At 62.4% G+C, this 22,407-nt stretch overlaps 1 protein-coding gene across 1 annotated transcript; it reads left to right on the top strand.

Moving 5' to 3' along the window:
• The first annotated feature begins 236 nt into the window (after positions 1-236).
• SHH (sonic hedgehog signaling molecule) lies at positions 237-21,065 on the top strand. Its single transcript, XM_045052658.1, has 7 exons — positions 237-306; positions 2,301-2,464; positions 7,753-7,822; positions 7,918-8,330; positions 11,663-12,241; positions 17,243-17,504; positions 20,232-21,065. Exons 1-7 carry the CDS (start codon positions 237-239, stop codon positions 21,053-21,055), a joined length of 2,382 nt encoding a protein of 793 aa, XP_044908593.1. The 3' UTR covers positions 21,056-21,065.
• The last annotated feature ends 1,342 nt before the right edge of the window (positions 21,066-22,407 follow it).

Raw genomic sequence — 22,407 nt, 5'->3', positions numbered from 1 at the left:
GTCCCCTGGCTGAGAACTTCACACCAACCCCCAGGGTGCATAAGCTTTCCTCTCCTGGGGTCTCCGCCCTTGTTTTTGGTTCTAAGAGGGGACTCACTGCCTTTCATTATTTCTTGGACCACATCTCTTCCCCAGACCAAGCCTTCTGAGGCCAGGGGCTGGGTCTTCTGTTTGTACCAAAAGGCATACGTAGCATGGTCTTAGCACACCGTAGAAGCCAACCACACCCGTACGGAATGAGTGGCCATAAGCACACCAGTGACCAAGCTTTTCCTGATGTGTTCGGCATCCAGAAACCCCCGGGACGTGAGGTCCTGAATTCCAGGGCTGGCTCACAGAGTCCGTAACAGACCGACATGAAGAGAGAGCTGGGCGTGTCCTAGTTCCGGCTTGGCCGCCTCTCCAGCCGTCGGACAAGAGCAGGGCACTGGAATTACATCAGCCTCGGTTTCCTCACCTATACCATCAGGGACTGGATTGATTTCTCACCTTCCTTCTAAAGTTCCAAACTTCGATGATGCTCTCCAGAGATGACATCACACGAGACTTTTTTTTTTGATGAGTCAGAAACTCAGAGGTTTCCCGGGATGCCTGTGGACCATGCACGGCGCAGAGATGGGGATAATTTTCTAGACCACATTCTGTGCCTTCTTTTAAGGCAGCTCTCTGAACACTCTGTGTTTGTTTTGATTTTTCATCTTTGCTCTCTGAATGATGATTTATCTGCCTTTCAGAATAGAAGTCTAAAAGGCCTAATTGTGTGTGTGGCTTCTGGGGTTGTTTCGATTTATAAATATTTTAATAGGATTTTTATTCCTTCACAATAAATATCTTAGAAACCTTTGTACCAGGAGCAAACTCTGTGTGTGTGTGTGTGTGTGTGTGTGTGTGTGTGTTTTCTTACAAAGCCTGACTTAAGGGAGAGAGGAGAAAAGACTCAAGAACCCTGAGTCACAAGAGTCCCTCAAGAGATCGTGGCCGTCACATCTGCCCTCAACCTGCCTTCTAACACTCCGATGGCATCACGTGTCCACTGTTCCGGCAGAGCTCTGCCCCTGCCCAAAACCTAAGGGGACGGCAAGGAACAGATATGCCTCCTATTAACTGGACTTCTTAAGGGACGTGTTATTGAATAAATAAGATACACCAGATACATAAGCCTCCAACTGGAGAAATAATGAGGCCAAGGTAGACAACAGAAAATCCCATAGTTGATGACCTAACAGCCCAAAGCTTCCAGGAGAATATGCCAAGACCGGGGAAGGGAGAGGAGTCCAGTTCTAGGGGGACGAGGGGGCCAAAGGTGAAAGTGGTTAGCACAGAGGGACGGCGGTCCTTGACTTGCCCTTGACCCCACACCCGTTTGCACTGGTTTGCCTCCGTCCTGCACAACTTGGCCGCACGGATGTGGGCGCAGGTTGGAAAGCGCTTTGCGTAGGATTCTGGGTTTACCTCTGACCTCACCTCCAACCAGCCTCTGTCACTCCATCCTTCTTCTTGGGCTCAGCGTAAAAGGCCTTCTAAGACCTTCCCCAGAGAAACCGCGTCGACAATCCCAGGGGTGTCTACACGGCACCCAATAGCTCTCTGAAAACTAGGAAAGACGATCCACTCCACCGACTCAGACGTTCGACGTGCTGGGGACCGGACCCAGGTGCCAACGCGCATCTGTCTTCCGTGTGGTGGGGACGGGGGTGGGGAATGAAATGTGGAGGCGCACGCTGCACATTAACCTAATGGGTATGCACGAGAATAAATACTGTCTGGCCTTGAACACCATGATAGTAAAATGCATTATTGCTGTTCAGATGATGTTATGATGCTAGAAGCCAAAAGATGACAGCAGAATTGAACTATTGCCCAAAAGCAATTACTGATGAGAATTGATTATTTCTGCAAAGAAAGGTGACCGATGGATTCGTTGTCACATCGCAGCAGATTTGGGCAAAACCTGCTGTGCTTGTCAAAGGGACAGAGCTACCCACAGAGACCGTTAAGATCCGAGGGTGCCTCCGATGCTGGTCCATCAGCTCGACCAGGATGCCAGGGCAGCTGCCGGGGCTCCAGGCTCGTCCCTGAAAGATGCCACACCAGTCCTCTCCCTCCATCAGGCGACGTTACGCTGTCATCACGCTCCGAGGTGGGGATCGGTGATGCTTCGTTCTAGCGGGATCGTAAGCCTACAGTCCTCGTTCGAACGCACAGTACGCACCTAAGTAGTTGCAAGTTGTTACCCGGGCCTTATTTGATTCGCCCGAGGGCAGGTTCCGCTGCCTCCTCTCCCCCACGCTCGCCTGCAGTATCCGTAGGCTTTATACCCGCTTCTTCGCTAACGGCTGAGTCAGAATGCCACGTGATCGCACGGGCGTGCCATGTTCAGATCGCTTCCGAGTCCATCGACGGGCGCGTCTCGGAGAGGGACGGCCCTACCAGCCTTTCTGTGGTGGCATTTCGAGAACTGAAGGTGAGCATCCGAAACAAAAGGATCTCCCCACCACTCCACCGCCCCCACCCCATCCCTCCGCCACCCAAACAAAGCCCAACAAAACTGGGGCATAAATACATCAGGCTAAGAAGGAACACACGTACACAACCTCCAATACCCTCCGCTGAAGGAAAATAACAAGAGAGGCTGAGACAATCAAGCACATACTTGGCCTGCTCCCATGGCCCAGTGAATTCAGCGGTTACCATGGCGGGATGGGGCCAGAGGGAGGACTCCAGAGGGCAGGCTTTGTCTGGGCGCTGCTGAAACAGAGAGCCGGGATTCAGTCTGTTGGTTTGTGTACTTTGGGGCAAGCCATCCCCGCACTGAAAAGGCCTGGATGAGAGGTGTTGAGTTTGACTTGGTCTCATACCTTCGGGTTTCTCTTGGCATCCTGCCCCCCACCCCCAGGCCGCCCAACCTCCTCCAGGCCTCCTCGGCACCCCCACCCCCGGGGCCGTGGAAACGCACGGCCCGGAGCACTCTCAGGGGGAGACGCCAGTCGGGGGTCTTCCTTCTCCGTGGATAAACTGCCGGTAGGAACATCCCAGATCCCACGGGGATGAGTCAGAGCAGAGACCAGAGGAATGCCCTTCACACGGAAAAGGAAACTAGTTCGAGTGCAGTACAAGATCTGGCCCCCGGGACACTCTGGCAGCTGAAGCTTTAAGGTTAAGAGAGTTCGGTCCACGGCGATCGGGCGCAAACACACGCAAGTCCTCAGTCACAAGGGGAGAGAGGGCGAGAACAATGGACTGAGTGTCAGAGACTTACCCCCGTAATTCTGAGCACAGTCATCTAATCTCTCTTTAGACCTCAATTTCCTCATCTGTCAAATGGAGATAATAAGATGCGGCCTGCCCGCCCCTCAAAGTATGACTGCACGGATTAGACACCCTTTGAACACACATCATTGTTAGTGACGCATCTCTCTGGAGCCACCGCGGATTGCTGCACAAATCCGTCCGCGTTTGGAGCCGGAGTGCGGCTACGGGGAGTTTCCACGCGAAAGAGAACAACGCAGGAAGTTGTCTCTGAGAGCCAGGCACTCGCGTGCACTGGGATCCGTCCGGAGCAGATCCCATCAGGGTCCCCGCGTTCGCTTCTCCCCCGTTTGCCATTTGGAAGAGGCCGGGGGGGATTATTATTTAAAGCCACTCAGTTGGACTGAATGTCCTTCTCGTCAGATGAACGGAGTGGCCCCCTTCAGCCCCCCTCTGCTTAAAAACGGTTGAATTCTTTGACACCCAGCTGCCTTTGGCCTCTCTGGGCGTAATCGTACCAGCACAAGCGCAGAGTCCCAGAGAGAAGGGTGTAGCGGCACCGTCGGTGGCTCGAAACACAAAACCGCTTTCGTCCAGACGTGAGCACCTCGTCACCCCGTCCCTGCGACACCACGACCTAAGCGTCTGCCCATTTTACAGACGTGGAAATGCGTTCGGGGGCGTTCAGAGGTTTTCCCAAGCTCACACACAAGTGGGCGTCGAGGAGGGACGCGCAGCCCTGCCCGCCTTGGTGTCACGCTCGGGCCCCGGACTGCGAGAGCACATCCCGCGTTTGAAGGACAGAGAGGCGCTTTGTCACACGGGCCCTCTGGGAAATCAGTCCGCAGCTGAGCGGTGACCCGACCCAGGACAGAAGCGCACGCACATTCGACCGCCCAAGGGCGGAGAGCCCTCAGAGACTCACAGACGAGCCGTCCCGTCTGACTTGACGGGCGCTGCCCGCCCCCAAGGGGACAAAGCCACCCGAAGACCCCAGGCTGGACTCGGCTTTGGGGAAACCAGGTTGTGTCCCTGGACGTGCATGTCACAAAGGCTGTTGGAGCCAACAGTCTGTCTGCAACGTAAAACTGACATCAGCCAGAGCCGCGATCTAGCAACGAGAAAATAAACGAGAGGCAGGTCACCCCAGGCGATGGTCAGCGCACCTGCCCACCTGTGTTCTTCATGTGAAGACAGGCACACGTGAGAAGCTGGGGACGCTCGCTCCCATGGGGGCTGGTCGATGTCCCTGGAGACTCCGCACCGTCACGTGATGCAAAGAGCCCTGAGTCGCCACCAAGGGGACCTGTACACGCGGCAGTTTGGGAAGCCCTGTCTGTGCCTGAGAACCTCTGTCACTCCTGAGGCAGCGGTGGCCCCTCCAGGCTCCTGCCACAAATGTTCCCCGCATCCTAAAAGAGGCACATCTCACTCAAAGATCAAAGACTGTCGTGCTAAAAGGTTTCTTTCAAGGTACACCATGCTTCTTTCCATGGTAAACAGAAATCGGTGCTTCGAGGGTTCATAGAAGCTATATCCTTGAGCACACCTGGCCTGAAACCCACGTCAGTGGCTGATACCACTTAGCTTAGAAACACAGCCTTGCTGACTGTCTCTCCCAGAACTCAGGAGTGCAAAACGCATCCATGCTGAGCACTCACCGCTAAATGGCCTGGGGTGTCATCATGTCGTCACCCGCTTGCCCCCGTGTGCCGGACATTATGCAGGCCTCCCGCTGGTGCTTTTCTGCCACCCGTGCTGCAAGTGCCTCGCAGAGGAAAGGACTCACGGGAGGCCCGTAGCAAAGCAGCACCTCCCAAGGCTGGGCACCGCTTTCCCAAGCCCGAGAACTTGATATCCGTTACCTGCCGTGGCCCTGCGAGGGGGTGACGCGGCCTCAGGTTTGAGCCTCAGCTCTCTGCGTAAAGCAGGACACACGCCTGCCTCCCCCACAGTGGGGGTCGGTCCCGCCATCCGGGGGGGCCAATGCGGGAGCTGTCCCCGGAGCCGCGGTTCAGAGCAGGACGAGGGAGGCCGCCCCGGCCCCCGCACCCATCTGCCCCGCGTGGGGACACCGTCTTCCCGCCCCTCCCAGAGGTCCCGCCCTGAGCGGTGCTTCCTGCTTCACGCCGAGCACAACAGAGAAACTTCAGGAACGTGACCACCAGTGAAGATGTTCCGAGGGCGAGCTCTCGGGCCGGATCATCCCGGCCGGACTCCGGGCCGCGCTGCGGGTCAGACGCATGACCTCGAACGGGAGCCTTCGCCTCTCTGTGCCTCTGCGTCCCCACCTGCACAAAGGCCGGGGCGTCTGCGCTGACGGGTTGGACTTCGTGCAATCGCACTGCAAGGCTGGACTCCTCACCAAACGCAACTCTTGGGGGAGGTGCTCAGCAAACACACAGGGGACCCCGGGAAGCAAGGCTCCTGAGCCACATGCTCCCCCTGGCCGTGAACGCCGGCTGTGAGAAGACCTTCTCCGGAGGGAGTCCTGCTCCTCTGTCCGAGCCGGCATTCCAGTCTCCCCGCCGGGCCGGAGCCATCCTGCCCCGGGGTTCGCGCTCTGCAGGGACACGGCACCCCCACTCCCCCGTGAGGCTTCTGTCTCCCTCCAGAAACTCCTGCCCTGGCCCCAGAGCAGGAAGTGAGGACAGGCGACCAGCAGCCCACTCAGCTTTTCCTAGTAAACATCCCCCAAATATTAGGGCCACGTGAAAAACACGAGAGAGACGCCGTTGACCTACTCAAGCCCGAGCGGCTTTTGCCAAGGCCGCCAAGTCCAAAAGTGAGCCCACATCCTCAGTCCCCTCAGCGCAGCACCCGCCAGCTCCTGAAACTAGCCCCCGCCTCCTCGCCCCTTTGCCGCCCAGTGTTTTGTGCACATGGGGGGAGGTGTCACTGTCCCCTCTCCAAGAAGGGTCGGGCTGGGGGGCAGGCCACTGGCTGAGGCTGCCCGGCCTGTCTCGGGGGCTGGTTGAACGGGCCCCGGGGGGCAGCAAGTGCCCGACGGAGCCCAAAGTCCCCGGGGAAGCCCAGCGCCTCCGAAGCGGGGGGCCCGTCACCACGGTGGGGTGGAGACCCCGATGGACACGCCCAGGGGGCAAGGAACACACGGGGCAGGAGTAGCAAATTTGGTCCGTTGGGGACCAGAGGGCAGGAGCACGCAAGTGACCGGCTTGGCGGGACAGCACGGAGATGGCCTGCTGGGGACACGGGAGGAGGCTTCGGGACTGACATTCAGTGGAGCTGGAGAGAGACGGCCTGTGCTCACGGCCATGTCTGCCTTGCGTCCCTCTCTTTTCTCTTTTCCTTCCTTCCTCCCTCCCTCCCTCCCTCCCTCCTTCCTTCCTTCCTTCCCTTCCCCCCTTTCTTCCTTTCTTCCTTTCCTTCCTTCCTCCCTTCCCTCCCTCCCTCCTTCCTTCCCTTCCCTCCTTCCTTCCCTTCCCTTCTTCCTTCTTTCCTTCCTTCCTCCTTCCTTCCTCTCTTCCTTCCTCCTTCCCTCCCTCCCTCCTTCCTTCCCTCCCTCCCTCCTTCCTTCCCTCCCTCCCTCCTTCCCTCCCTCCCTCCTTCCTTCCCTCCCTCCCTCCTTCCTTCCCTTCCCTCCTTCCTTCCTTCCCTTCCTTCCTTCCTTCCTTCCTTCCTTCCTTCTTTCTTTTTTCTAGAAGGAGAAGGTGCGGGGACAGGAGTTGCCCCGAGGATGTAAGCAGCGAGCTGGCTGCCGGGAAGGCCCAGGCCCCCTCAGAGCGCAGGGGGGCCAGACACGGGGCTCTGCCAGCAGCTCGTGGAAGCAGGAAGAAAGGGCCTCCGGCCTCCCTGGACAGGGGCCACGAGGGGACGTGGACACCACAGAGCCCTCTCTTCCAGGGTCCCCACACCGAGGCAGGGCCAGGCCGGGTCCGCCTCCAAACCCACCTCCGGGCTCTCTGCTGAGAGGCCGGCCAGCGCCGATTCCCGGCTCCCGGGTCTGTGCCCTCACTGCTCTTGAGGACCCGCCTTCCTGGCCTCACACGTGCACCCTCCCGTGGTCTCTCACACGTGCACACGCACACATGCACGCTCGTGTAGTCTCACGCGTGTGCACACACTCACATGTGTATGCTCACACACAATCACACACCCCCCCCTCGCTTCCCCCCCCACATCCGCTCTCCAGAAAGGGTCAGAGACTCATACACCCTCCGGCCCCTCCGCCTGCGAGGCTCTGTGGCCATTCACCAGGTCCCGCCGGGGCAGACGGGGTGCGGACACGGAAGGTCCCGGAGGACAGGGCCCACGCCCCCCCCCCAGGAGCTTCCAGGATCCCCATCAGGGAAGTCGGCAGAGCAGAGACTCTGAGAGGACTGCCCGGGGGTGCAGCCAGCCACCGCTGGTCGGCCCTGCCTTTTCCTGCTCACGTTCCCAGGTGACCCCGACGTGCAGCGAGGGCCTCCTGTCCTAACTTCTCCAGGCGCACTTGTGTCTTCGCTAGGTCTGGAGGTCTGAGGAACGCCCCTCTCGTGGAAGGACCCCAAGACGGCTCTGGGCCCGCGGACGGCGCGCCAGCGCTGGGATCGGAACCACCAGGCCCGGGCAGGTGAGGGACCGCTGGCTGCCTGGCCGTCCGTAGTCCCACGCGCACGGGTGGCCTGTGGGCCGGCAGTGGCCAGGACACCTCTCTGACCCCGGAAGCGCGCCCGACACCCAAGGCCTCGCGTAGACCCAGGGAGGAGCCCCCCTGCTCAAAGCGAAGGGTGGGCGACTCCAGACGGGAGCACGGTCTGGACAGAGGCCATCGCACCAACTCGGAGAGCAGCGCGCTTCAGCCGAGTGTGCCCGCGGCAGCACGCCCGCTCCCGGCCCCTCCGCCCGATGCCCTCTGCCTGCTCTGCTCTGCTGAGGAACGCTGCCGGCAGGCGTCAGCCCACACGGGAGCCTGGCCCCGAGCCGGCCCTCGCGCGGGCGGGCAGCGCGGGCCTTCGGTGGCCTCCTCCCCGGCCGCGGCCGCTGGCCTGCGCACAGGAGAAGCTTGTGCTCGTCGGCGTCTGGACTCCAGTCCCGGGCCAGGAAGCTGGGGACGCAGACGCCCCACGTGCAGGGATCGGGTAAGGGCCGCGGGGTTAGGAGAACGGGGCTGACAGGTGCACCCCTCCAAAACTCAGAGGGAGGCCCTGGCGGGAGCACCAGAAACCCGATTTGCCAAAGCTGGAATAAAACCAGCAAGAAATCGAGACGGACGGTAAGACGGGCCGGCAAGAGACTGGGCAGAAGTCCTACGGGGAGGAGAAGTCAAAGGGGAAGGGGTTCAGGAGGAGGAAACAGTAAGGTTACAGATCCAACCAGGTAGTGGGCGCCCGGGAGGGAGCCGTGCGTGGGCTTCCTGGGGAGGTCAGAGCTCCAGCTGAGGCCCAGTGGGTACCAGTCTGAGGAGGGGGAGATGGGGAGGGGGGGCGTGGGCACTGGCGAGGGGGAGGGGAGGGGGAGGGGCCAAGCTGGCCAGACCCCTTCCAGGGGCCTCTCCACCTAGTCAGCGGGATCTTCCACACTGGCTGAGCCAGGGCCTGAAGGCAGAGTGAGGAGGCCATCTAGCGGCGGGGGCCGGTGGGGAGGCGGGGGGCCGGGCCGGGAGGCGCCTCCTGGGGGGTGGGGGCAGAAGACAGACAGCCACCTGTCCTCAGCGGGGATGCTGGTGAGGGCCGGAGGGATGAGAGGGATGGGAGGGGGAGGGGCGGGGGAGGGAAGGGAGGAGGGACAGAAAGAGGGGCGGAGGGGGCGGAGGGACGGTTGAGAGGGCACCCGAAGGAAGGGCAGAGCCCAGACCGGGCAGAAGCGGATCCTGAGATTACCTGGGACGCAGGGCCAGGCCGGGCAGAGCCTGGGGTTTGGAACCTCTGACCTGCGTGGGGAGGGGCCCGAGTCGTCTGGAGGGGGAAAGGCAAAGAGAGGGAGCCATCTGGTGTCTGGAGGTGGAAGACGGAGAGTGTCTGGTGTCTGGGAAGTGGGGAGGGGGCGGGACGAGCGGAAGGGAAAGTGGGGGGCTCGCCGGCGCCCTTGCTTCTACGGCAGTAAATACAAACTGCACGTGAGTTTGGTCCAGACTCTCGCCCCCCCACCCCGCCCCCCGCAACCCACAGCAGGGAGCAGATGCTGGGAAGTAGGCATCGGGGGCGTTTCACAGGCCGCCCTTATCTCATCCCTGAGGATGGCCAGTCCGGGGGCGGGGCGGGCGGCCCCCCCCCCACCCGGCAGGCTCTGAGGTGTCCGGGCGGGCGGGCGGGCGGCAAATGGAGGGGGACCCTGGAGTGAGGAGGCCAGCAGGCCTGGGGACCTCCCGGGGGCCTGAAGAGGGCAGGGCCCAGAGGGGGGCCGACAGCTCCCTGCAGCTCCGGCTTTGGCCTCCAAGGTGCAAGGTGCGAGCTGTGCACCAGCGGGCGGCCAGGCTGGGACCCCCGTGCCTCCGGGAACCGTGTGTTGTGGGTGCCCGCCACCAGGCTGGCCCTGGCTCCACACGGGGGTCCAGGCCTCCTGGGGCACTGGGGCCCTTTCTCCCTCGCCCGGTTTGCAAGGAGGAGGCGAGAGAGGGGAAAGGAGGGGAGAGGGAAGGAGCCTGCAAGGTGGGAAAGGGAGAACAGAGCTGTGGCGTCCCCGGGGCTCAAGGCCCGCACCACCCAGCAGTGTCACATCCACACCCTGCATGGTCACCGCCTGGGAAAGGCCAACCCTCCAGGCACAGACAGTGTGACGTCTCCCGGTCTGCACCGTGAGCACAGACGCACAGACAGGCCCTGTCACCTGAGTGGAGACCCTCCTTCCCCCGCTGGCCTGGACAAAGTTGGGAGCTGCTTTCCCGCCTGGCCCAGAGGCAGGCAGCCTCCTGAGATTGGTGGCTATTCACAAATCACAGGACGGGGTTGGGGGGGGGGGTGCGCAGGTGGGTTCCATCTCTGGAGGCCTCAACTGGCTGGGCCCCAATATTCTTCAGCATCTTGGAGGCCCAGCTAGACGGTTCTCAGGGTGCTCGCCTCCCCCGCCGTCCCCGCCACAGGCTTGCCTAGGCTGCTGGGAACACCCCATTGTCTTAGGGTCGAGCTTTCGCCTCCCGGGCTGGGCTGGGGTCCAGGGAGACACTTCACTTCACAGAGGGACAGGCCAAGGTCTGACTCTCCCCGGGGCCGGTATTTCCATTCTCCACAGAGAACCTTCCCTCCCTCCCTTCCTTCTAGAGCAATTCCTACATATGGGGGAGGTGGGGGTGGGGGGCGAGAAGGCGAGGGTACGTTCTGCAAAATGGGGGATTTCAGATTTTATTTTTCTGGTCCAAACAGGACTCTTTTGGGGGTTATTTTTTTAATTCTGAAGGAAGCCCAGGGACTGAGGACTCCAGGGTGGCTGGCTCTGAGCACGGAGCCCTCCTTGACCAAAACAGGGTCCCCCCAGGACCCTGCCCCCTCCCGGGCTGCAGCCCCCGGGCCCCTGACGGCTGGCTGGCAGAGCCCCATGGAAAGCCGGCTAGGCACGATGTGGAAGGAGCCTGAATCCCACATTAAGCTCATCCCTGGCCTGCACTTTGCTCCGATCGATTGATCGTGGGGGCGGTGTATGCTCAGCCTTGCCCACTCACCACTGCCCCCAGGCACAATGGGCCTCCGCCCACCACGCAGGCCCCAGCACCCGCTCCCTTCTCCAAGCTGGGGTGCGGCCCCCACACCCGCTTGGCCCAGCCAGCCGGACAGCCCCTCGGGTCGCCCTGTCCCAGCCCCTGAGCACGCCTGCATCCCATATTTTGGAGGGTTAAAAATAATGCATTCACTGAATCCCCATAAAAGAGCAGTATTTTCATATTTTTCTAAGGCGCTTAAGGCACTTCAAATAGCAATGCTTTAAGTTGTGGTCAGTGAGAATTATCATCAGAGGATGTTGAATATTCAGGAGGAGGCTCGGACCCTCTGTCTTTAAAATGCAGGGAGACCTGGCCTGCACGATAAAGTCTCCCAAAAACAACATTTAAATATAGGACCCGGGTAGCTTTGCCCCTCAAACATTTGAGAGACTATCTTTTTGATGATCAAAGCGTGGAGTGGGGGGGGGGGGTCTAGACTGTCCTTTAAAACTTAAGTTGGTTTTAACTGAAGCACCTACCATTCTGGAGAAAGGGAAGGGGGAACGCGGTGCTGTGCACAAAGCGGGGGGTAACCGGTGTTATCCCGAGGAGCGTGCCTCCTCCCCTCCCGCCCACCTTTGTCTCAGTAAAGATTTTTTTTTTTTAAACTCAAAGGCTTCAGGTGAAAATAAAGCCACGGCAGCAGCAGAAAAAAAAAATTTAGTCTTTTTTAGGGTTAAACATCAGAAGACAAGCTTGTGCTGCTGTGGCCAATCAGATACGCCCCTGCCAGCTATAATATAGCACCAAGGGCAGCCTGTCTCGCAAGCTCTCCAGGCTTGCTACCATTTAAAATCAGACTCTTTTTGTCTTTTGATTGCTGTCTCTAGCCCCAACTCCGATGTGTTCCGTTATCAGCGACCAGCAGCCTGCCGCTCCAGCCCCCGTCTGGGTGGGGATCGGTGGCCAGTCTCCCGCAGCCGCGGCGGGCAAGGTTATATAGGAAGAGAAAGGCAGGCAGAGAGCGAGGGAGCCAGGAGCAAGCCGGAGCGCACGGGCACACACTCGCGCACACAGACCCGCACGGGGACAGCGGGAAGGCGCTGGGCTCCGGACGAGATGCTGCTGGCGAGATGCATGCTGGCGGTGTTCGTCTCCGCACTGCTGATGTGCTCGGGGCTGGGGTGCGGACCCGGCAGGGGATTTGGGAAGAGGCGGCACCCCAAAAAGCTGACCCCTTTAGCCTACAAGCAGTTCATCCCCAACGTGGCCGAGAAGACCCTAGGGGCCAGCGGACGATACGAAGGGAAGATCTCGAGAAACTCGGAGCGATTCAAGGAACTCACCCCCAATTACAACCCCGACATCATCTTTAAGGATGAAGAAAATACGGGAGCAGACCGCCTGATGACTCAGGTAGAAACCCGGCGCTGGGGCGTGGAATGTGCTGCTTTCACGGGGGTTCTGTGTAACCAGCGGCTCCAGACGGAGTCTGTTTGCTCTTCAGGCCGATAGCGCGGCGACTTCACCCTCTCCTTCCCCCCCCCCCACCTGCCTCCTTACCACCCCTTCCTCTCCTTGGAGGGGGAAAGGAGGCGAAGGGTCCAGCCGCAGAAGTTTAAGGTGGGGGTGGGCGGGGAGGATGGCAGATGTGGTCCACGGCCGTGGCCCTGATTTGATCTGTCCTGCTGGGACGGCCCTTCCCATCCTGCCTCAGCTCTGGCTTGCAACTTGGGGAGACCCTCCCTCCGGGGGCCTCTGTCCTTCCCAAGTCGGGGATGCACACGGAGGGAGGGGGCAGAAGTCCGCGCCCTGAACGTGAAGTGGCTTCCAGGTCACCCTAGAAATGCAGCCTGGGGCATTAGACAGGGGCGCTCGCTGGCTCCCCTTCTGCACGGGGCTCCTCCTTCCCACGGCCACCCCCACCCCGCCGCCCCCGGGGGGCCAAGGGCCCCCGCATGGGGAAAGCCAGCCGGCAGAGCCCACAAGAGGCAAGGGCTCCAGAGGCGCCGCCTGGTCCCTGAGGGTATCACCCGGCCGGCCGCGCTGCCATTTCACCGTGGGCACTTGTGCCCGGCAGAGTGTGAATGTATTGATATTTCTTTAAGGATGCGCGTCCGTTCTCCCGAGCCCGCGGTCCTTGAGGGGAGGGACTTAGAACTTCGGGCATTGCATCACTCCGGTCCACCTGCCGGCACACGAACTGGGGACTAGATATTAGCGGGAGGGGGCTAGGACGGAACAGCAAAGCAAACCAGCCGTGCCCTCCCTCCGGGCCTCCGTCTGAGACTTCTGGCTGCCACCCTCCCCGCCAACCGTAGACTTTCTGAAACTCCATGCACGTATCACCGAAGCTGGAAATGGCTTTCCTGGCAAATATAGGTCAACATCCTTTTTATTGCCCTATTAAAATCTCCAAGTCCTACCTTTCGGGCTAGGAGCGCACCACCGCTGGCGGGGCGCAAGCACGGGGGAGGGCGGGCAGGGAAGGCGCCCAGGGGGAGCCCCTCCGGGCCGCTCGCTTCCCCGGCCCGATTCGGGCGGCCAGGCCGGACGGAGGGAGGAGAGGGGCCGCGGGCTGGAGCGGACGGAAGGGGCGGGAGGGAGCCTCGCTCTCGCATCTGCACGCGACCACCTTAAATCTGGACCGCGAGTGTGGACGCGCGCGCCTGTGCCCGGGAGCGGCGCGAGCCACAATGAACTCCGCGCAGGCCGCGGGGCGCCGGGGGCGCGGCCGGCTGCGGGGAGACCCCGACCCCGGTCACCTCGCGCCCCGCGGGAGGGAGGGGGCCTTCCCGGAGTCCCCCTCCCCCCGGAACCCGGGGAGAGGGGTGGCGCGGCCGGGGGAGGCGGCGGGGGCGGGGACGTGGAGGTCCCGAGCCGGCGGGGTCGCCGTGCGCCCGCGTGCGCGCGGGGCCGCCGCCGGAGAGGGGCCCCCGGAGCCCCCGCCGCCCCCGTCGCGGGTCGCAGAGCCCCGAGCGCGCCGCCGCGCCTCGGCCCCCGTCCCTCCGGGGTGAGCGGTCGCCGCGGCCCGGGGCTCCGGTGCCGTGCGCGGGGCCGGGCCGGGCCGGGGGCCGCAGCGGGGCTCCGACGGCCGGGACGGTCGGGCCCGGAAGGGGCGCGGCGCGGGCTCCGACGCCCCCCAGGCCGAGCCCCGCACCCCCGGCCCCTCTCCCGGCCGCTCGCCGGGGACCCACGGCCGAGCCCGGTGCCCGACCACTCTCGCCGCCGCGCGCGCTGGCAGCATTTGAACTTCTGACCTTCTGTCAACTTCCCTCCGACGAACGGAACGAAAACAAATACTTTTTTTCCTTAGGCTAGTGGCCATTCCCGTTCCCAGCACAAAAGGACGGGGGAGGGGCAGCCAAGTGGGGGCGGGGTGCGGAGAGCCGGGCCGGGATTGCAGCCCGGACCCCACGAGTGTCCCCTGCAGCCGCAGATGGCCGCTGGGCAGTGCCGGAGGGTGCCCCTGGCGTACCCTGTCCTGCCCTTCCTTCTTCTCCCCTCCGAGAGCCGCGGAGGGGGCGGAGGCCGGGGTGGTGAGGGGCAGGGCCGGGCCGAAGGGGTGAAGCCGGACGCCTCCCAGGCCGCAGGGGCCGAGCCCTCCTCGAGGACCTGTTCGCCCGCCGGCCCCGCGCTTCAAACAGTCTCCCGGATTCTGTCCTCAGGCGCGTGTGTCCCTCCTCCCCCGGGGCGGGCCGGCCCTCAGCGGCTCTGTCTCTGTCCCCCTAATGTGACTGCCGCCCAAGTCCCTCAACCATGGCAAGACCGTCCCCAGTGGAACTTTCAGAGCAGTTCTGGAACGCATGAGCTCCTGGTTAATATTAACTCGGAGAGGGGGAAGCGCAGACAGACGCGCTCGCCCCGCAGGCGCGGGTGCCAGGCGCGGGTGCGGCGGCCGGGGGGCTCCGGGGGCAGGAGGCGGCCTCCGGGGCAGGGCCCGAGGGCCGCGCTAGGGACGGCCTGGGACGGACGCCACGCTGAACGGATTTGTGTGTGCGTGGCGGCCCGGCCCGGCGCGCAGGTGTGGGTTTGAGGAGGGTCCCCCTGTTTGGATAGGAGGGGTCTGTTTTCCCGGAGGGGGGGGAGGGCGTGGAGACAGGTGTGTGGGGACTGGAGGGGGGGTCCCTTTTGAAGCGGGGACACCCCTCCCCCGCACTGGGGAAGCCGGGCGGCCCTGCTCGGGCTTCTGGGCACCGAGCGGCTGCGCAGACTGGAGAGGTGGCGGGGGCTCGGGCTCGGGGACCGACTCGGCCTCCGCCCACACAAAGCCCGGCCCGGCGGCCCCGCTGGGCTTCACGGTGGCTGCACCGAGCCGGGCTGGATTCGCGGCCCACGACCCAGCGAATCGCTCCCCGGCCCGGGCTTCCCGGCTCCGCCTGCGCCCGGCCCGCCGGCCGGGTGCACAGCGTCCCGCAGGCGCGCGCGGAGGCCTCGCGGCGCCCTGGGGAGGGCGCGTGGGGAGCGGGGGGCCAGCCGGGCCTGGCTCGGCCTGGGGCTCCTCGCCGGGGGCCCTCCGCCTCGCGCCCGACTGGCGCAGCCCCGGGCGCTGGGGAGGTGGGGGGTGGGGGGCGATGGCCCGCGGCCTCCCCATCCCTCCCTCCCTTCCCCCGCTGCCCCGTGGGGAGCTGCGACAGCTCCGTCTGCCACCCAGGAGGAGGGAGCCGGGGCGGCGCGGGGCCGGGGTGCGGGCCGTGTGCGTGTGCGTGCGGGTGCTGTGCGCCTGCGCAGCCGGCCTGCCAGCCCGGCTCCAAACTGACCCTGGTTTACTGATTGATTTTCATGTAAAACGCGTTCAATCCTCAGGATGACCTCACTCAAACTCTGCCCTTCCGACTTTTTTTTTTTTTTTTTTTTTTAAGAAAACCGCTGTGACCTGTTACCGGGGCCGCCCCAGCACCGCCCCCCCCCCCCCCCCCCCCGCCAATTTGTTGCATGTTTAACTCCACAAGCGTATTACTGGGTGTTATTACTGTCCGACACTCAGGACTTCTCCTGTTGCGCAACCTTCACCTCCCCCGGAGGCGCGGGCAGAAGACAGAAGTCCGCGCGCACGTCCCTGCCCGGCTCGGTAGGGGAACCGTCCCCACGCGGCCCACAGGACCCCCGAGCGGTCTTCTGTCCACCTCGCTCGCCGGGGTCCACAGCCCAGCCGGCGCCGCCTCGCTCTGCGGGAGGTCAACTTGAAATTGCCCTGCGTCCCCAGCGTCCGCGTGTCTTGGGGACGCCCCTTGGCGATCCTGTCACCACCGGTTCCCCTCCTTCGAGCCCCTCGCCCCACCATCAGCAGGAACGTCTGGGCAGGGAGGGAGTCCACACACAGGGCCGCCGCTCTGCTGTTCCTCGCATCCTTAGCTGAGTGTGACCGGAGAGATCCGCGGGGGCTCCCCCGAACCCCAGCTCCTCGTCACCCAGGCTCAGGTCACGCCTCTTCAGCGTCCCTGCGCTCCCGCAGCTTCCTCGCGGGTGGGGGGGAGACGCCCCGAGGGCTCCCAGGCCTCGGGCCTTTCCGCCTCCCCATCCCCCACCCCTCAGGCCCCACCTCCTCCCTCCACCTCTTAAGTTTGCTCTTCAAACTTGCAGGACGCCATTCTGCTCTGGGGCCAAGAAAACAAGAGGGGGGAAGGGAACAGGTTAAGGAAAGAAAACAAGAGACACCATCAGACCGCAGAAAAGCCGGAGAAAGGAGTTGTGTGGAGAAAAGGAATGCGGCTGTCCTGATAAAGAGTGTTTGTCGTCGGCCCGCCCGCACTGAAAATTATAGCTCACCTGCTTGCCCTCCCGCCCGCCCGTCCGGGCTGTGGGCTCCCCGCCCCCCTCCCTGTCTCCCTCTGGCTGGATTCACGTCTCAGATAGGCACAGGGTAGGAGGGAGGGCCCCGAGATAACCCAGGGCTCTCCATTCTTAAGAAGCACACCGCAAAGGTTCTGTTTCTACAAAGTTGCGCCCTGGGCCTCTCTCCAGCCTCCTGGGGAGGGAGTCTGGCCAGGGAGAAGGGTGGAGCCTGGCGCAGGTGTGGAGAAACGGGGCCACCGAAGGGGAGCTGGGGAGCAGAGGGCGCCTGGGGGGTGGGGGGAGTGGGCCACTGCCTTGGGGGCCTGGCCGGTCCTGCCGGTCCTTGTGTGAAAGACGCAGTTCACTTGGTTCAAAAAGACTTCACCTTCTCAGGCCCATGGGCGCTGCGCTATGTCAGATTGTCGGGGCGAGGCCCTCGGTTCTTCTGCAAAGAGGACCAGCCCCTCAGGCAGAGCCCCCCCCCCCCCGCCGCCCACCGCATTGCCACGGCCGCCCAGCCCCACCCCGCGTCTCCACAGGGCCCTGATCCGCAGGCCCCGGGGCCGGGCAGGCCCTGCGGGGGGCCGGGACAGGTGGTGGGCCCAGACACTCACGTCTACGGGGTCCCCCTTCTCTCGGCAGCGCTGTAAGGACAAACTGAACGCGTTGGCCATCTCGGTGATGAACCAGTGGCCCGGAGTGAAACTGCGGGTGACCGAGGGCTGGGACGAAGACGGCCACCACTCGGAGGAGTCGCTGCACTATGAGGGCCGCGCGGTGGACATCACCACGTCAGACCGAGACCGCAGCAAGTACGGCATGCTGGCGCGCCTGGCCGTCGAGGCCGGCTTCGACTGGGTTTACTATGAGTCCAAGGCGCACATCCACTGCTCCGTGAAAGCAGGTGAGGCTGCCGGCGGGACCTGCTCCAGAGCCCCCGCCCCCCTCCCACCCACCCAGCAGCTCCAGATCTGCCCACGAGATGTCCCCGCTGCGCCCTGCAGCCTGACTCGAGGGAGGGAGACGCGGGGGGGTGGGGGGGGGTGGGGGGAAGGCAGCGTGGCAATGGCTCGGGTTGCTATTGTGGGAACGGACCCTGTAGAGGTGCATCCCGCCAGCCAGGAATGGCCCCTGCTTTGAGGCCACCGAGGCCCGGGGGGTCTCCAAGCCCAGATGCAGAGGGCACAGGGCTTCCGGAGCCTCCCCCCACCCTGCTTCCGGAGCCCCCTCTGCAGGTGGCGAGACAGGGAGGGTGGGGGAGGGGACTCTCCCGGTGAGAGACTGAGCCCTGCAAGGTGAGCCAGCTCTGGCCTACATTCTTCCTCTCCTTCAGGGCTCAGGAATCAGGCGGCCCCCATCCAGCTCCCCAGCACAGGAGGGGCGCCCGGGGTGGGAGCCTCGGGCCTCTCCCCTCCCTGCTGAGCAGCTTGGATCCTAAACTAAGGCAACTCACTGGCTAAGCCTTTGGGGAGAGGCCTGGTGGGAGGTAATAAATCCAGTGGTTACCACTTCCAACATCTGGAGGCCGCAAGCCCAGAAGCATCCCCCCCTTATTAGGAGCCAGCTGGGTGTCCCTGAGCCACAGGCAGGGCCAGGAACACCGATGGGAGCCTGCAGCTGTAGCCGGCCCTGGCTGTGAGGGGGACTTTCCTGGGCCTACAACGCCACACTCTGTCGCTGGCGAGGAACAGCCACGCCAGCAAGGCACTGTTCCCGCGGCAAACAGCCCAACCCGGAGGCTATTTATGCAGATGTCTGCATCTCAGCCTAAGGTGGTGCATTTAGCAGAGCAGTTCGCCGTGAATTTCGGAGGACCTGTGTCTTCCCCGCGCCGTCCCCCCCCCTCCCGCCCAGTTTTGCCTGTTTGTCTCCTACGCCGTATTTTAATAGCATGTGTTAGCAGAAAAACGCTCTCGAAGTGTCAAGACGCCCTTCGTAGCTAAGGGAAATAGTGGCTTCTTATCACAACAGAAGGAAAAGGTGTGGAGGGGGCGGGGGGGGGGCGGTGCGGGGCGAACGGCCAGAGAGGGAGGACGAGCAGGCGGCGCCCCCACTCCGCGGGACTCCCCGGGGAAGGTCGCGGCGGCGCTCGCGGCGGGCCAAGCTTGTCCGCGGGGTCCCCCTGGCGGGGGTCCCTAGAGGTCTCCTCGCAAGTGAGCGGTGGTAATCCCGCCCCAGGATCCCGCCCGGGGAGGGCAGACCCCCGGGGCGCGGAGAGCCGCTCATTGGCATTCGGCGCACACGGGCCGGGGCGCGGGGCGCTGCGTGTCAAGCAGGGTCGTGCGACTCGACGACTCGGGCTCGCCTGCGCCCCGGGTCGCATTCCGGGGGGCGACGGCGGGCCTCCAACGGCCAGGCCCGCACTTCATGCCGCAGAAACCGATGAGAAGATTAAAAACCCTGTGTAATTCCAGCAGGAAGATTCTTTCTCGCGATCTCTATTTGCAAAACGCATGATCCCGGAGATTGGAATGCAAAAGACACCAGGCCCTCCCCGCCCCTCCCCCGCGGCCCCCTGCGCGCCGCCCGGGCTCCGCGCATTGTCCTCGGGACAGTGAGCCTCAGAGAGCGACGGAGGGCTCGGGAAAGCGGGTAGTCAAGGGGCCTTGAGAACCGGCCGCTTCCAGCGCTCGAGCAGGCCCCGCCATTTAAAATTCAAATACACATCTTGAGCGCTTGGAAGAGGGAGGCCTGGCTGTGCAAATAGTGCTTGTGAGGCCCGGCTTCTGGAGAGCCCGCGTGTGAATCGCAGGGGGGCGGGGGGTGGGGGTGCACCTGAGCAAATAGGGAGGGGGCGGCCGAGAGAGGGGATGAGGGAAATGGAAGTGGCCCCTCTTGCCAGAGTGTCTCCCACTTATAGCAGAGACCACAATGACAATGCCGGGCCCTTTATTGGATTTTAATTAGAAAATCCACACAAGCCCCGGATTTTCACACCTCGGCCAATTCCCTGGAATGTTTGTCCAGTTGCTACAACTACTACAGCTATTTTGCACTCCCTGGCCACCCCCCTGCAACACCCCCCCCCCGCAACCCGCCGGCACCGAGGCCCCCGGCTGGGCGCTGGGGGGCGGGCAGGCGAAGGGTCCCCGCGGCGCAGCGCGGGTGCGGAGCGCACGAGGGGGCGCCGCACCCCGCGCCGGGGGCGGGAGGAGGAGGAGGTGCACCCCGGCGCCCGAGGGAGCTCGAGGAGGCTTCCTGAGGAATCTGAGTGGAGAGCAAATACCCCGCGAATTCAGGGCGAGGCCGGGTGTGTGCTGAGCCGGGGGATGGGGTGGGAGGAAGGCGGAAGGGAAGGAGTGTAACCGGCCTCCCGCCGGAGACGCCAGCCGACCTTTGTCACCTCCAGTCCAATCTTAAGAGAGCCGTTGAGGAATGTATCTGCAGCTGAACTTTGTCACCGAGACGGCGGGGCCGAGGGAGAGGGGTCCGCGCCGGACCCGCCTGGACTCTCTCCCCGGAGCTGCGCGCGTCCCGAGTCTGGGGCGCGGGACCGCAGGCGGGGGCCCCTCCCCTCCCCCACCCCCACCACCCCCACCCCCACCCCCACCACCCCCCGCCGCTCGGGCCTCCCTGCAGGCAGGCGCTCACCACCCTGTCCCCTCTTGTCTCCCTTCTCCTCCCCCCGCAGAGAATTCGGTGGCGGCCAAATCCGGCGGCTGCTTCCCGGGCTCGGCCACGGTGCACCTGGAGCAGGGCGGCACCAAGCTGGTGAAAGACCTGCGTCCCGGGGACCGCGTGCTGGCGGCCGACGACCAGGGCCGACTGCTCTACAGCGACTTCCTCACCTTCCTGGACCGCGACGACGGCGCCAAGAAGGTCTTCTACGTGATCGAGACGCGGGAGCCGCGCGAGCGCCTGCTGCTCACCGCCGCGCACCTGCTCTTCGTGGCGCCGCACAACGACTCGGCGGCCGGGGAGCCGGAGGCGCCGTCGGGCGCGGGGCCGCCGCCGGGGGGCGCGCCGGGGCGCCGGGCGCTCTTCGCCAGCCGCGTGCGCCCGGGCCAGCGCGTGTACGTGGTGGCCGAGCGCGGCGGGGACCGCCGGCTGCTTCCGGCCGCCGTGCACAGCGTGACGCTGCGCGAGGAGGCCACGGGCGCGTACGCGCCGCTCACGGCGCAGGGCACCATCCTCATCAACCGGGTGCTGGCGTCGTGCTACGCGGTCATCGAGGAGCACGGCTGGGCCCATCGGGCCTTCGCGCCCTTCCGCCTGGCGCACGCGCTCCTGGCCGTGCTGGCGCCCGCGCGCACGGACCGCGGCGGGGACGGCGACGGCGGGGGCGGCGGCCACCTGCCCCCGCCCGCGCCGGCTGCGCCCGAGGCGCCGGCTGCGGCCGACGCGCCGGGTGCCGCGGGCATCCACTGGTACTCGCAGCTGCTCTACCAAATAGGCACCTGGCTGTTGGACAGCGAGGCCCTGCACCCGCTGGGCATGGCGGTCAAGTCTAGCTGAAGGCCGGGGAGCCGGGGCGGGCGCGGGGGTGGGGGCCGGGGGGGAGGGTGGGGGGGAGCGACAGCAAGGAACAGCAACAGACACGCGGAAAAGCGCACGGAATGAGACTTTAATTATAATAATAATTAATAATAATAATAATAAAGTAGGACAGTCCAAAGTAGACTATAAGGAAACAGAGACCCTGGGAAGTTTTGTCATTGTGTTTAGTTTATATATATATATTTTTGAATTTTTTTTGGTTGTTGTTTTATTTTGTTTTTTGTTGTTGGTTTTTTGTTTTTTTTTTTCCACCTCTCCTGGCTATTTATTTGTTTGGTATGAATAGATGTTTTAAATAATATGAACCGGACCTTCAAGAGCCTTAAATAGTTTGTTTCTTGGATAATTTATTATTATCATGTGAACTGTACTCACGGGGGTGAAAGATTATTTTGTGAGGCCAAGCGACCTGCTCAGAGTCTATTTTTTTACATGTCCCTCGCCCTGACTTTCAGAAAGCCAACCTGCACACTCCATTAGCCCCTCCTTCGCCACGCGCCTGCTTTTCGGCAAATGTAAACTGAAACATGCTTCGTGGGGGTCCACAAATTATATTTTTATACACAGAATTGTAAATTAGATTTTTTGAGAGATCAATACTTAACTGAATTACATTTCATTTTTGAAATAGTGTAAAATATGAAAATATATTATTTTAATTTAACTAGTTTGCAGCATAGCGGCCACCTGGCGGGCTGCCTTCATGGCTTAATATTTGGGTCTCATCACCATTTGGGCCACATCCTTGGAAGTTGAGACTGTTACACGCACACGCACACACACGCACACACGCGCACACGCACTGGTTTTGTTCTGTTTCTGTTTTTGTTTTGGACAAACTGGAAGAACTCTGTTATTTTTAACTTCAAAGAATTTATTAGAAAATAATATTTTTAAAAAGCGCACATAGCGATGAGCCCACAAGGACAGAGGCTGTAGTTTGTACAGAGAAAAACAAAGGATGTTTTTGCATTAATAACTTGAGAATTAACTGCTGTAAATTTACTAAAATGTATTTTTGAATATTTTGTAATAGTTTTATAGAAATAAAATGTACCACGCACAGACTGGTTAGTATATCCTAACTGAGAATTCCTGCCGCAGCCCCTCTTTTCCTTTCCTTTTTGGCTTCTCTGTCCGGGAACCTGGTGCTGACAGGAGTCCCCAGCGTTATATTTTTAGATGTGTTGCTTATACTGTGAATTCAGATCAGCTTAAGTAGGAAACCAAAGTAGGAAACCAAACCGACCCGTCTATTGTCATCGCTGGAGAAGCCTCAGCTCTGTTTGTATCTGTGGGGTGCGCCCCCC

The sequence above is a fragment of the Felis catus genome, chromosome A2 (genome assembly GCF_018350175.1).
Source record: "Felis catus isolate Fca126 chromosome A2, F.catus_Fca126_mat1.0, whole genome shotgun sequence".
NCBI lineage: Eukaryota > Metazoa > Chordata > Mammalia > Carnivora > Felidae > Felis > Felis catus.
This window is presented reverse-complemented; position numbering and strand designations above follow the sequence as displayed.

Coding starts and splice junctions, on each gene's coding strand:
- SHH (XM_045052658.1), top strand. CDS start 237: ATGAGTGGCCATAAGCACACCAGTGACCAAGCTTTTCCTGATGTGTTC. Junction 7,823..7,917: donor GAACCACCAGGCCCGGGCAG/GTGAGGGACCGC, acceptor TGACCCCGGAAG/CGCGCCCGACACCCAAGGCC. Junction 12,242..17,242: donor CAGACCGCCTGATGACTCAG/GTAGAAACCCGG, acceptor TTCTCTCGGCAG/CGCTGTAAGGACAAACTGAA.